Source organism: Pteropus medius, unplaced genomic scaffold, assembly GCF_902729225.1.
Source record: "Pteropus medius unplaced genomic scaffold, Ma_sr-lr_union100, whole genome shotgun sequence".
Taxonomy (NCBI): domain Eukaryota; kingdom Metazoa; phylum Chordata; class Mammalia; order Chiroptera; family Pteropodidae; genus Pteropus; species Pteropus medius.
In genome coordinates this window covers 21223765-21239052 of record NW_024340849.1, presented here as the reverse complement: position 1 = coordinate 21239052, position 15288 = coordinate 21223765, and the positions used below count along the sequence as shown (strand labels likewise).

The window sequence follows — 15288 nt, the reverse complement described above, 5'->3', positions numbered from 1 at the left end:
GAAGTCCAGCGGCCTGCAGCCAATGAAGGAATCACGAGGACTTTGCAAAAATCACCCTGGGAGAGGTCAGCCTTTACCTAGATCACCTTCCTACCATCTATCCAAAATTTCCATCTCATCCGGTCATCAATTTGTCATTTATTAATCATCTACTATGTACGAGGCATCATGTTAGGAGGACACAGAGATGACCGAAACATGAGACCTGCCTAGAGGAGCTCATAATCTGGTGGCAGGATGTAAACTAATACTCTATTTTATTACCAAGTAAGGAGGGCCACAATGAAAATGTACAAAATAGCAGAGAAAACAGAAAAGGGATGTCTGCTCCTCTAAGCACTTAACTACTTAATACTTTTTTCGCAAAGCCCTCCTTGAAAATTCCAGCTCACTTTTATCTGTCCCCTATTCAAATTCCCAAACCAGAAATACTACTCCCTGTGCTGTTTCCCCTTCAGTGACCCACAGCGAATATTGTCAGATTTGGCCTTTTCCACCAAGCCTGAAAGCGGCCTCAGGATGACCTTCAACTCAGTGCTCCAGGCATCCCCAAAGTCAATGTGGGCAAATAAGATGAAACCCCTCTGCTATAAAACCTGACCCTTAGATATTATGCTCATTTTTACTGTATATGCCAATCACAGCACCTTGACTCGATTATAAATTCCTCGAGAAGAACCACGTTGTTATATCCAGGGGGATCTTACAAAACATCTGAAACAATCTCTTCATTTTACAGAGGAAGAAACTGACAAGGAGAAAGGTCTAGGCCCTTGATTATATCACCACGGCTAGTGAGGAAGCCAGGATTAGAATACCCAGGTAACTGGTCTCTCATTCCAGTACTCTCATCCCTTGTAGGGCTCAGCTTCCAGCAAATTCTATTGAGTACGTGTCATGGGTTGAATTGTACCCGCCTCCCGAAATATGACTTTATTTGGAAATTGGGTCATTGCAGATGTAACAAGTTGAGCTTACACTAGAATAGGATGCACCCTTAATAATGGCGTCCTTATAAGAAGATAGTATGAAGACACAGAAGAATGTCACTTGACGATGGAAGAAGAGATTAGGGTTAGCAGCTGCAAACCAAGGACCAAGGATTTCCAGTAACACTAGAAACTGAGAAAAAGACACAGAACATATTCTCTCCTAGAGACTTCATGGGAGCATGATCCTACAGACATCTTGATTTTGAACTTCTGGCTTCCAGACTGAGAGAATAAATTTATTCTCTTGTAAGCCACCCAGATTGCGGCAGTTTGTTACAGAAGCCCTAGGAAACTTATACAGCACATAATGGCTTGAGTGTAATTTGACCACACAGTGTTAATGCCTAAGGAATCTGTCATCCTTAAGCCCATCCAGAGAGATAGCTGGCCCATAGGGAGATCCCAGAAGGAGAGGTATAACCAGGCCAGGCTAACTTCTCCCTAAAAAGGAACCACAGGATGAACAGCAGCTCATGGGAAGAGCACCAAGTCCCAAGGCGCTGAGGCTGGGGATCCCCCCAGCCCATAGGTGTAGCTGCTGACCTACAAGTGGCGCAGAATTCCAGGCATCAAGGGGCTGCACAAACACGCTTCCCTCCTCCCTTCTCGGGATCATGTTGCAACCCACTATTAATAAAGCTGCCCTGGCTGCCAAGTGCCGGGGGAAAAACACCCTTTCAGAGAATATACACAGCCATCTTAGGAGATCATTAAGTAAAATGGAAAAACCATTAGACATGGGGTTAAAAGAAGTCCTGGCTCCACTACTTACTACTTTTGCAGTCTTGGGCAAGTCATTTAAACCCCTGTTAAACATCAGATTTCTCTTTTTTTAAAATGGAGCTAATAACATACATCCTACCTACCTTCTAGGATTAATATAACAATATTAGTAATGGGTACCATTTACCCACCACTTATTGTATGCCAGGTACTGTACTAGACATACTGAAGTGACTTCCAGAAGATTCCAGGGGCCAACTTTCCCTGGTTTGAAACCAGATCTATCTCTTATTATCTGTCTGACCTTAGGCAAGTTACATAACCTCACTGGACCTCAATTTCTTCAACTGTAATATAAGGACGATAAAACTTGCCATACAGGGATATTATGAGAATTAAATATTATGAGAATTAAAGAGCTAATACATGCAAAATACATGATAGCTTATTTGTATCTAGTACACCTTCAATAAATTGCAGCTATTAATATAATCTTACTTAATCACCTCTAGCTATACTCTGCAGTATGTTTATCCTCATTTTTATATTTTTCATGTACTACTCATATCAGGAGCTCTGTATATAATGCCTGGCCCACCTGGGGCTCTAGGGGCCAAAGAGTTGGTGGGCTTGGGCTACCAGTGACAAGATAGGTTCATTTTAATTGTTAACTTGTGGATAACCTCAGATTGTAGTGCTATGTAGAATGCTTCCTTTAAATAAAAAAAAAAGAAGAAGAAGGAGAAGGGGGAAGGGGGAGGAGGAGGGAGGGAGGTGAAGGAAGGAAGGAGAGGCGAGGAGAAGGAGAAGGAGGAAGGAGAGGAGGAAGAGGAGGAGGAGGAGGAGGAGGAGGAGAAGAAGAAAAATTAACCTGGACTTTGAAGGATGGGGAGAATTGACTTAGGCATTGAGGACAAATGAGGACGTTGCAGGTAGGAAATAAGAGATATAGAGGCAGAGACATCCAAAGTATGCTCCCTAATACACAAATCTGACTGGAATACAGAGAGTGGTGTAATGAGTGAGAAAATATGAAACAGAAAGAAAAGGGAGGGAGAGAAGGTCTCTGTGCTGGAAAGAAGCCCATCTTCCCAAAAAGACACCTGCCCTTCTGCCAGAGTTGATAAGTAATAGCCACAGGGTCTTGTGTGAGACCTTCAAAACTGTTCTGATTCTGTCACTTTCTAGGCTCCTACAGTAAATTACTTATCCAATCTTATTCGAAAAGCTATACTTTCATGCAAAGACAATGGAAATAATAGTACCTCATGCAGTTGATGTGTGTCAAAAGAGAATATAAAGGGCTGTGTGAACCTCAGTTTTACAGTAACAGAGGTTCTGAGACAAAGCTCCTAGCACAGCACATAGTAGTGCTTCACCTGTGGCTGTTACTATGTAGCTACTCAGATATTGGTGTGGTTGTCATCATCTATGTCATCATTATACCTTTCCAGCTGGTAGAAGGGTAAACAAGGCAAATTTACAATTTGCTGATGGACAGTTTATTTATTCTGTTTTGTTACTTCCTTGCCATGTGAAGTAAGTTATCCAGGACTCACTGAGGACTAATCAGCTACAGAGCATGTACTGAGACACGGACCAGGGATCAGCCATACAGATACAAGAAAGATAGCATTCCTGCCCACTCCAGAGCAGCATCTGACACTACACCTTGCATAAGGGTGATTGTTTTATCTGTCTCTAAATGAGTGTAAATGGATTGACTGCAATCCATCTGGGTACAACCAAGGAAAAGGATACTTCCTAGTTTCCATAAGAGAGGTAAAATGTTGCATGGAGGGGTATAGATCTGAATTCCTTCCAGGGGATAGTGGGGGAGGGAGCTTGCCCTGGAGATACAGTATCTGCCCCTCCTCTTGCTGCTCCTGGGCAGGTTGAGCTGCCAGACATTCCAGAGAGGTCCATGGTAGGATTTCGAGACTTTGTGTGGGGACGTATGATATGAGCCTCATATCATACAAATGTTATAAATATATGTGTATTATACTTGATAAACTCAAAATAATAGACTGCTGTTATCTTTGCCCGTGAGTTTATGTGTGTTTTGCCTCTATCCCATATGAATATGCCAGGGTTCCACATGAAATGTATGGCAGTTCAGTAAAATAATGCTCAAGACCAAGGAGAACATTTCAGCAACATTAGAGTATGGTCCAGACTCAACAGACTGAGTCCCAGGTCTCACAAGCACCCCACTCTGACCAGAGAAAGAGGAAAGGCTGGATCCCCAAAACCTGAAGAGGACTACACTTCTTTACATGGATCATCCCTGAACAGGACACGTCCTCTCCTCAGTGACAGCAGCCTCCTGCTGGCAAGCACACCACCAGGAAAGGAAGCCCAAAGACCAGGCAGGCCACTGCTCAGGGGCCTCAAATCTCCAGACTCAGGGCATACATACATATCTGACACTCTGACTTGATGTCAGCAGATTCTTCCTCGAAATCACAGCACATGGGACTGGTTTCCTTTGATATGAAACGCCTACAGAACAATTACCATACAGTAGAAACACAGTAGAAATATTTAATCATTTTTAATCTGCATGTATTTCTTCCACTTTAATACACACACACACACACACACACACACACACACACACACACACACACACATATTTTATTTTTAGGCAAGGCAACCCTTGGTTGACCTCACAGATGACAAGGACCTTGTCAGCTTATGATCTCTTATTTTTTTATTTTTTGATGCCTACAGCACTTGGTCCTCCTAGGTGGTCTCCCATCCAAGTACTAACCAGGCCTGACCCTGCTTAGCTTCCGAGATCAGATGGGATTGAGTGTGTTCAGGGTAGCATAGCCGTGGACTTCTTTCCCATATATTTTTGTGAAACATTTTTAAAGTGAGATCTTAGCTTGTGGGTTCTATTTAGACTTGTGTTGTTCAAACTCTGGGTCATGGTGCACTTGGGAATTATAAATCAATTCAATGGGTTATGACCAGCAGTTTTTAATTAAATAGAACTGAAAAAAATTATAGGGTAGTACTGTTTTATTAAACTTTTGTTTTATGCATACGTGTCCTGGGCAGCCATGTAAAATGTATTTCTTACTGAGGGTTACATTAAAAAGATGCGGACACCTCTGACTTATACAACCATCCCATTGTGTCAGGGGACTCTTGGGTGGTCCTGTCTGGGCAGCAGAAGCTTCGATCATTAGTCAACACCTCCTTTGTGGGTGTCTGGCTGGGCTATTTCATTCCCAGGAGAAAATGTATAAAAGCTCTAACTGGAAGAGGAACATAAAAGCAAGAGACATCCTGCAGTCTCTATCTTGCAAAGTTGCGGACTCTTGCTTGCTTGCTACTTTGTCAGAGCTCTGTGGAAGAAAGAAGGAAGCCTGCCACTAGCGCTTGTCCAGATAAAGGAAAGCTGTAATTTGGTGTCACCACCTTTAGCCAGCTTGGGTAGAAAAGAGAGATTGTTTCCTCAAAGGATGAAGGGCAGTGACCAGCTCCATGGAGCCTGGCAGTAGACAGATCTTTCTCTGTCCACCCCCACCTCCGCCCCGAAATGCACAGCTCCCCTGGACTTCTGAGTCAGTTCAAGGAGAGCGGCCTCAGCATCCGAGGGTGGGTAGCACTGAGAGCTCGATGTTACCTATTTGAGTAGAAAATAAAAAGACTTGATTGAAAACACTTTGATGTCTGCATCTCCAAGTTATGACTCTCTCGAGCTCACTGCCTGACAAATAGAACCTGACAATTAGTTTGGGTCCTGGCAACGTCCTGGATCTTTGGCAAAAACCCCCCCTAAAGCACTCCTGCATCCAGAATCACTGGGAAATGGGAGTATTCGGATGGATAAGATTTCCAGAGAACGAACTCACCCTGTTAAGTATAGAATTTAAAAAATACATCTTATCTACCAAAAAAGAAAGAAAGAAAGAAAAGAAAAGAAAAGAAAGAAAAGAAAGAAAAGAAAGAAAGAAAGAAAGAAAGAAAGAAAAGAAAGAAAAGAAAGAAAGAAAGAAAGGAAGGAAGAAAGGGAAGGAAGGAAGGAAGAAGGAAGGAAGGAAGGAAGGAAGAAGGAAGGAAGGAAGAAGAAGGAAGGAAGGAAGGAAGGAAGAAGGAAGGAAGGAAGGAAGCTGAAGGAAGGAAGGAAGAAGAAGGAAGGAAAAGAAAAGGGCGGGAAATCATCTAAACCAAGCCAGTTTTCCCTGCCACCAACCTCTGCTGCCCTCTGGAGCGCTGTGACGTGTCCTGTATCTCTGTCACTGCTCTCTTACCCGCAGTGGTCTCTGAATCTGGCTCTGCTCCCCACTCACCACATGGGTCGTTTTCCTTTTCATCTCCAAGCTGGCGGCTCCCTCACAGATATCTGGATACCCCACTACCCATCAAATCTGCCTCACTCTCCCAGGCCACTTCAAGGTTCTCCTCCTCTATGAAAAACTCACACCACCACCACCACCACCAGCCCCCACTTTTTTTTGGCCAGTGCTCCACAATCTCCCATTCCTGTGAGGTCTTTCAGTGTCATGGGTGTCACACAACTTAATGTTTTATTATATTTTGTTTGCTGTTTCATTCATAAATCTTCTCTTTCCCATTGGTTTCTATGAACTTAAGGACAGAGACATCATTTACTTCCTGGGAATTATTCCATAACCTACAGCCGAGGGTCTTGTGAACCATTAAAAACAAATAGTAATTGTTCTTTGTTTGTGTGGGAGCATTTTGTCCTCCTTTCTGTCTTCGGAGAGGAAACAATATGTACCTTTCTTTTAAAAAGTCTTCGAACTCTTTGCAATTCTTGCGGCCATTGTTCAGATGTTGGATGATGCTGTCATAGCCGATGGTGCTGAGGATGTCCAGACTCTGGCAAAAAATAACAACAACAACAGCACTGTTATACCAGGAAGCCCCAAAGCCTGAAGAGACAGGGGAAGCCAACAATGAGAAGTTCCTGAAACTTTACCTCCAAGACATCTGTGACCAAAACTAACAAAATAGAAGAAGTAAGAATGTAAGTAGCTATGGAAGAGTTTCTAAAATTATGAAACCGAAGGGCCACAAAACAGGAAGGAAGTGACAGAGGATTGAGAGGTACATGGAAAAGGGAGTTGGCTGGGCTCAGGCCCCTGTCCGGGCCCCCACCCGTGCCCTAAATCAGGCCAGGACCAGGCACCCACTCCAGCCTTCTGAAGAGCGCTCTTTCATCCTGCTGAGCGAGAACTCACACCACAGGTCCATTTTAACCAGGGGCTATACAACGTTTGCTTTGTCTTTGAACTTGTCACAGAACTTGACTGTGATGTCTCCTCCCACAACCAGTAAGCCCTGTCTGAGGTGGAGAGTATGGCTGCAAAGGGCAAGCAGCCCTGAGCCAAGAGCCAGTCCTCAGAAGTGGGACGTGGAGGCCAGCTTCCCACTGAAAAGCACAGAGGGAAGCCCAGCAGCCAGCATGCGCAGCATGGTCAGTGGCCCCAGCTTGAAGAAAGGAATTTTTCTTTGAATTTTAAATTAGCAGTTTATTCCAATTTTATTCTACTATGTGCTCTGAGGGTGGAGGAAGCTGCCTAAGTCTCTCAAAGTGGTAGACCCAGATGCAGTATGCTTTAAAAATCAAAGTCTCCTCACCTCCCAAACCAACAAACAACTCAGGGCTCTAAAGAATATCCCCAAAGGTTCATCCAATCTGGTTTCCTGGTTTTCACTCCCAAATGCATACAGCAGGCTGCCTGATTCAGACTCCAGTCCCCGAAGGAGATTGGTTAGGCTGCTTCTGGGCATTTCCCGAGAGCTTTGAAGCCCCTCACCCCCAACCTAGCCAAGGCAGATTATGCCTTCCCCGCCCCCTGTCTGCAGAAGGGGGTGTGACTCTTGAGTGCGAGTGGAGGCACCTGATGGTACCTTTCTACCTAGCCCTGGACATGGAAGTAGCAAAATTCCTCTCTTACATTTGCTGTCTCTCATCACCGCCTGTCTGAGCAGACAGGGTTCCCAAAGAAACCCAGCAGGACAAGGTCTGAGGCTGATTTCAACATGGCACTCGTCAACTAAACTGACCACAACTCACACTGCATTATTAACAATGGATTATTATAATAAATTTTAAACCTTGGCATATACATAAATCTAAGTTAGAAATATATTTAATTCCATGGGTACTGGCTGTTGTTTGAGCATAGATTAAAGCCCTGGCAAGCCTACAGAAACAGCCTCCACCAAAGCTTCATTTCTCTACCTGTGCCCTCCAGACATGCTCTTCTGTCTCAGCCAGGTAGGCTACTTACTGGCCCCTGAAATGCAGTGCTAAGTAGCAACTCTAAAACAACTCTGAATCCAGATCCAGGCCCTCCACACCCAGGTTTTCCGGAAGCCTTCTCTGAATAGCTCCAGTGCTGGCTTCTGAATTTGCGGCTCCGGCTCCGTGTCCTTCATATGATTAGCCTTGCTGTCCCAGCTCTACTACAAGTGCCTGCAGCTTCTTCCACGTCTTGGACCACTCTTGAACACACACCCCCCAAAAACCCTGCTTAACTACAGTAAAATTCTGTAGTATGAAAATGTCTATTCTGTTCCCAGCCAGATGCATTAGAAGAAAAAAATGAAAACAAAGACTCCTGAGTGAATAAATAGGTACAGAAGGTTAATATCGATGTTGGTTTGCAGACAGAAGTGCTTTGCTCTTCCCAGAGAAAGATACTTGGGTTCTTTGTTTTATGATATTCATTTGGAAAAGGCCAGTTCCTGTATCATAATCAAGGGTATAGACACTCTTTGAGCTATACAAAAAGGGTGAAGCTAAATAAGGGTTTCCTAGGAACAAACCAAATCACCAGGCCTCCTGGCTGCCAGTCTTAAAAAACCAGAACTGATGCTTCAGAGGACTGACTGGGCTATGAAAGGCAACCAGGAATGGAAACCCCCAAGAGAAAACAAAGAGTGCCCAAGGCCAAGTTCAAAGTTGTGGAGGATTTGGCTTGGAAACTCCTTCCTATGTTACTCAGAGCGTAGGAGTAGTAAGCTCTGACTAGCAGAAGTCAGGACACGAGGACCAAAGAGGAAAGACACTGAACGAGCACCAAGATAGCTTCATCTGCCACCAGAAGTAACTGTGCCAAACTCACGACTCCTGTATTTTCGGCTTGGTAAATCAGAGCCCTCTACACGTATCTTACTTCTCTTCCCCAGCTTTTCCCACACTGGTCTCTCCCATGTCCTCCAAACAGACGGTGTGCATTTCTACCCCAGGACCTTTTGCACATGCTTTACCTGCAGTGGGAATTGCGTCTCTTCCTCTACACTTAAATCCCACCTCTGATTCAGGGCCAGTTCAAATCCCATTTCCTCCCGGAAGTCCTCCTCAAATAATTTGCCCTGTAGTCTCTTCTCCTTCTTCTGAATGTGGAGTGTTTAATGTCTATTCTTCTCCCTTGGTTTTTATGATATATTATTTTGTGTCATTAGTTAACATCTTTTAAAAAATTATTTAACTGCTTAAAAAGTATCTGGATTATACACAAGCTTTATCACCCATTATAGTTTCCACCTAAATAGTGCTTGAGAAAAATCAGTAAATGAGATTATATAGAGAAAATATATAATGAATGAGGGAAAAAAGAGAAAATCGGCTAGGGTCATCGGAAAAGAGAAGTAAGTAGTATTCAAGGAAGAAATTAGTGACCTGAGCTTTCACTTTATGGAGCTAGGAAAAGAAGAAAAAATTAAATCTCTATTAAGTAGGAGGAGGGGAAGAAAAATAGAGGAACACAATGAAATAGAAATGGGCACACAATAAAGAAAATAAATGAAATGAAAAGGCAGTCTTTTGAAAAGTTTAATAAAATTGATAAACTCATATCTAAGTTGATAAAAAAAAAAAACAAGAGTAAGAAAAAGAAAACACAAAATACCAATGTCCTCAATCTGATAAAGGGCATCTATAAAAACACCTACAGCTACCAATCTAGTTAATGATGAAAAACTGAACACTTTCCTCCTGAAAGGAAAAAAAAAAGACAAGAAAAAGAAATAAAGTGCATATACGTTGGAAAGAAAAACTGCCTTTATCTGCAGAGAGTATAATGTGTACATAAAAATTCCTAAGAAATTTACCAAAAAAAAATTACTAGAACTAATAAATAAATTTTACAAGATCTATATACAAAAATCAATTGTATTTCTACACACCAGTGGCAAAATATTAATAATAATACATCATTTACAATGGCATAAAAGATATGAAATGTTCAGAAATAAACACTTAAGAGGTTATACAAGATTTCTTAGCTGAAAATTACAAAGCATTGCTGAGAGACATGAAGGAAGACCACATAAAGGTAGATATATACCATGTTTGTGGTTTGAAAGAGTAAATATTATAAAATTTTCAATTTTCTACAAATTGATGTATAGATGTATAGATTCAACACAATGCCATCAAAATCTCAAAAGTCTTTTCTGTCGAAATTTGTGAGTTAGCCCAAAACTTATGTAAAATTATGAAGAATCTAGAATAATTTTCCTCTTTTTTAATTAAATTTATTGGGGTGACATCGGTTAGTAAAATTACATAGGTTTCAAGTGTATGATTCTATAATACATTATCTGTATATTGCATGATGCGTTCACCACCCAAAGTCAAATCTCCTTTCATCATTATATATTTGACCCTTTTACCCTTTTCTACCCCTCCCTTCCCTCTGGTAATCACTGTTGTCTGGGTCTAAGTTCTTTGCGAAACAATTTTTCAAAAAGAACAAAGCTGGAGCATTCATACCACCTGACTTTAAAATTTTCTATGAAGTTACAGTAATCAAAACAGTATGGTACTGACCTGAAGATAGACAAATACATCAATGGAATAGAATAGAATCCAGAAATAGACTCATTTATCAATGGACTTTCAACAAAGTTGCAAAGCTTTTCAGTGGGGAAATGATTACAGTCTTTTCAGCAAATGGTCCTGGAACAACTGTATAAACCTTTGGGAGAAAAGAGCCTCTATTCATTCCTCACACTATACATAGAAATTAATTTGTGATAGATCACACCCTCAAATGTAAAACTAAAATAGAAAGTTTTCAGAAGAAAAAATAGGAAAATACCTTTGATAACTTGAGGTATTTCTTAGAGAAGACACAAAAGACACGAACTCCAAAAGAAAAAAGTGAAAAATTGGACTTCATCAAAATTAAAAACCTTTGCTCATCAAAAGAGATGGTTAAGAAAATTAAATGGCAAGCCACAGGCTGGGAGAAAATATTCATGATACTGTCAAAGAACTTGTATTCAGAATTTTTAAATAACTTCAATAAATTAATAACAAAAATATAAGCAACGCAATAGAAACTGGGGAAAATACTTGAATTTCATAAACACTTCATAAAAAGATATTTCATAAAAGTTGCTTCTTTGGCCAAAAAGTTCATGAAAAGTCACTTAATATCACAGAGAAATTTAAAGGCACAATGATATCTACTTAATGTCCACTAGAACAGCTAACATTAGAAAGTTAATATTGAACGTAGGCAGAGTTTCAGAATGCCAGTGCATTGCTGATGCCAATATAAAAATGGTACAATCGTTTTGAAAAATGGCAATTTCTCAAAAAGCTAAATATACACATACCTTATGACCCAAAGTTCTACTCCTAAATGTTTAGCCAGTGAAATGAAAACATGTGTCCACAAAAAGATTTGTACAAGAATGTTCACAAGAGTTTTAATCACTGTAGCCAAAATCTGGAAATAACCCAAGCGTCTAACAATTGATGAATAATAAACGATTCGTGGTATATTTGTACAGTAGAACACAACTCAGCAATAAAAAGGACAGAACTACTGACATATGAAACAACATGGATGAATTTCAAAGACATACTAGTGAAAGATGCTAGACACAAAAAGTATTTACTGTATGATCCTATTTATGTGAAGTTCTAGAACAAGCAAGAAGTTCTAGGACATATTTTTATGGTAAAAAAAAAAAATAAGAACAGTGATTGCCTGTGTTGGGCTATGATGGAACTTTCTGGAATATGGAAATGCATACACCATATGACCCACATTCCTATCCAGATCTTCCTATAGATGTGTGGCCTTTACAGGTGCACGCAGTTTTCAAAACTCATCGACCTGTGAATTTCATCTTATATAAAGTACACCTCAAAAAAATTAAAAGGCAAAAAAAAAAAAAAAAAAGCTGATTAGGATTCAATGGAATAGTGAATGGAAGGGAGGCTCTCACTAGAAGGAATGAGAAGCTAAGCCTTGAAAATGGATCCGGTCTTGGAGTCCTTGGTGAGGCAGGAAATGAAAAAGAAGGGGTGAGGAGATCCAAACACTCAGCAAACCTCTCAAAGACCCAGAATGTAAGGTTTAATAATGCCGAAGCTATAAAAAGGTAAATAACATTCAACTTTTAATCAATATATTTTTACTTTAACCATAAAGCTACTTACATTTTTGAAGACACACAAAAAAACCCTGCCAGATCCAGCAGTGAGCACACCTATGCCACACCCAGCAGATGTGCGAGCCAAAGAATAACAAAAACAGTCTCATCATGAGCACACCAGCGGGCAGTCCAGACCAGGTGGGCTGTGGGTTCAGAGAAGAAGTCTATGTGGGCTGCCTGCCAACCCCACCATCCCAGCTCTAACACTCAAGCCTGGTTCACTCACTCAGTCAAAGCACACGGACCCCTCCTTCCTGCCCAGCCCTGAGCCCTGAGCCCTGAGCCCTGAGCCCTGAGGCGCCTGCTTCAGGGAACTCTGAGACCTTGTTTCCAGGTTCCTTTCTCACCACGTAGCTTACGGAAGAGGCATAGAGGCAGAGGGGAAGCAAAGAGTACCTCTGGCCTCCAAAGCCTCCATCAGAATTACAGGTGCTGCCACCAGAGCATCCCCGCGCCTGGTTCTGTGCTGCAACTCACGCCCAAACCCCATCATGATGTCTCCTACACAGAGTTTCTCCAGATATGGGGTCCAAGGACCACCTATACCAGAATCGGCTTGGTAAACATGCAGACCTTCTAGCTCCCACCCCAGACTTGCTCATTCTGAACATGGGGTGAGGGAAATCTCCATTTTTCACACTTCTCTTGAGTGACTGTAATGCCATCTGAGAATTGCTGCCACGGAAATTACAAAAGACAAAAGAATAGTCATGGTTCCTGTCTAGAGGAGCTGGCTGCAAGAAGAAAAGCAGGAGACATGCACGTGGAACTAGAGCACACAGAGGAAGGGGGCAGTGACAGAATGACCCTTAGCAAAGGGCAAGAGAGAAGAGGACAGAGAAGACACTCCACGGTTTGGATTTCATTTTAAAACCTCTGATTCTGATTCTGAGTAAAAAATGCAAATTGGTATTGATGCCTTTTAGAAGCTGAGAGCCCCACTAGAATGGGGAGGAGGCCCCTGACTTTGCATTACATAAAAGGCTGCATTTGTTTGACCCCTGGGCATGTGATGGATTTGTGTATTGTACTTTAGAACACAATATGTTCTATAAACACAGTGAGACAGGAGCAAATCACATGTTTTACAGCTGGAGAAAATAAAACACTAGGAAGAGAAGTTCTTATCACTTCCTCCAACTAGAATGAAAGAACTTAGGTCTCAACCAACGTTATCCAAATCTGTTATTAAAAGCTGTATGGCAAGAGTAGACTCGAGATAAAGATGGAAGACATCATTTTACTACCCTATGCTCTCAATCTTGAGCTTTCTTTCTTACTTTCCTACCTCTTTCACCCAAGGAGGTAAGACCAAATGGATCAAACTTGCCTTGTCTGCAAATATGGATTAATTATTGTTAATTAACATTAACAATTAGGTCTAATACATATTGAATACTTGCTGTTTGGTACTCCAAACAGCATACCAAGCATTTTACACGGACTATCGTGTTTAATTCTTATAACAATTCCATCACATAAGTATCGTTATTATCTTCATTTTATGAAACAGGAAACTAAGGATCAAAGACTGTGTTTTGAGACAGACTAAAGTCTGTATTCTTAAATCACTCGACTGCATAGCTTCTTATTGGAGGACAAAAAACACATCTAACTTTGTCAGTCAGTCCATTTCTCTGCAATTCAAAATGGGACATCCCCAGGCTTTACGCTAGACTTGGGTTTGAACTCCAATACTGCTATGCCCAAGGTATGTGACTTTGAACTAGTAGCTCAATCTTTCTTAGTGTTAAATTACTAGACTGTAAAATAGGGATTACTAGAAGGATCAAATGATAATGTGTTTTGAGTTGGTCAAATGTTTTGCAAACTAAAGAAATTAAGGAAGACACCATTGAAATTTTCAAGACCAAGCCACATAAGCAAAAAGGCCTATGTGTTGGGACCATGTTAATTTCTTCATTAAAAGCAGACAACAGTGAAATAAATGTAGCTTGTTAGTTGCTCGAAAATAAGTATGCCGTCATCTGAGGAAGCAGCTGAAAATGTGTCAGAGATACTTCAGCGAGAGATTTGAAAACTACAGGCAGTGTTTTCAGCCATGTTTACCTAAGCCTAAAGTCTAACTCACTACAGTGGTTTTGCCCTTAAGCCCTCTCTGTGCTGTGAAAGCAAGAATTAAACCCCATCCCAGGTCTCACTCCAGCCTTGTTCTCCAATCACGGTGTGCCTTCTCACCCCCTATAGCCCTCAGATACCCCAACTCTGTCTAGCTTGGATCCACAATTGACATTTTCACATATCTACCTGTCCCTCCTGTCAAGTCAGCAGGTAAACTAAAAAGACAACTCCATTGAACTGAAAATATGTTAACTGACAGTAAAACCTGAGAAAGGAACTGTGTGATGCAAAAACTCTATGTTAGAAAAAAGAAAATGATTAGAAGGATGATGAAATGTTGAAAATGATTCTCCTCTTAGCATGTTTCTGTATTTTCTAAGTGTTCTATAATATGCTTATGTTCCTTTTATAATCTGAAGTCTTTTCCTTTCTCTCTCATCTGTTCCTAAGCCCCACTAAAATAACAAATGCTCCATACCAACCATAGAAAATAGGGAAGGGCCCAATGAGGAAGCTGGAGATTTGTAGGAATTTCTGTGATAGAAGAAGCAGGTGGAATTAGATGGACAGATATCGGAAGCCAGTATTTCAACTCACACAAAATAGAAGAAATTCCACAAACTTTCCCAACAAAGCCCTAGAAAACCCTAAGCTCAAATCAGTGGGGGCTGAAACTGAAGCAAGTCATGGAGAAATCAGGAGGGCGATTGTAGGACACCAGGAACCTGGCCAGTGCCCTGTTCCACCCCAGTGGAAACAGAACAGCTGATTCTGACATTTGTGCCAAAGCCACAGCTGCTGAGGACTCCACCCTGCGGCAGGCTCCTAGCAAGGACAGGAAGACCAAAACTGCCCCCAGGCACTATCAAGTCTTCCACAGTAAAAACTGAAAGAAAAACCAGTTTTGCACAGTTCTACAGTCCTGTAAATGCCCGTCACTTCCAGGATAACACCTTTCTCATTTTCTCACTCCAGACAGAGGCAAAAATATCAGAAATCGTCATTATTTCTAGACGATACAAGTGTCTACTTAGGAAAGCAGAGA

General features: G+C 41.4%; 1 protein-coding gene and 1 pseudogene across 1 annotated transcript in view; both read right to left on the bottom strand.

Annotated features, from left to right (window-relative positions):
* The window catches only part of PSTPIP2 (proline-serine-threonine phosphatase interacting protein 2), a 78655-nt gene that overhangs the window by 32063 nt on the left and 31304 nt on the right, over window positions 1–15288 (bottom strand). The window contains exon 2 of the mRNA XM_039842521.1: window positions 6475–6575. Within this exon, the coding sequence (XP_039698455.1) occupies window positions 6475–6575 (101 nt within the window). The remainder of the gene's footprint in view (window positions 1–6474; window positions 6576–15288) is intronic.
* Window positions 4443–4561, bottom strand: LOC120589403 (uncharacterized; annotated as a pseudogene).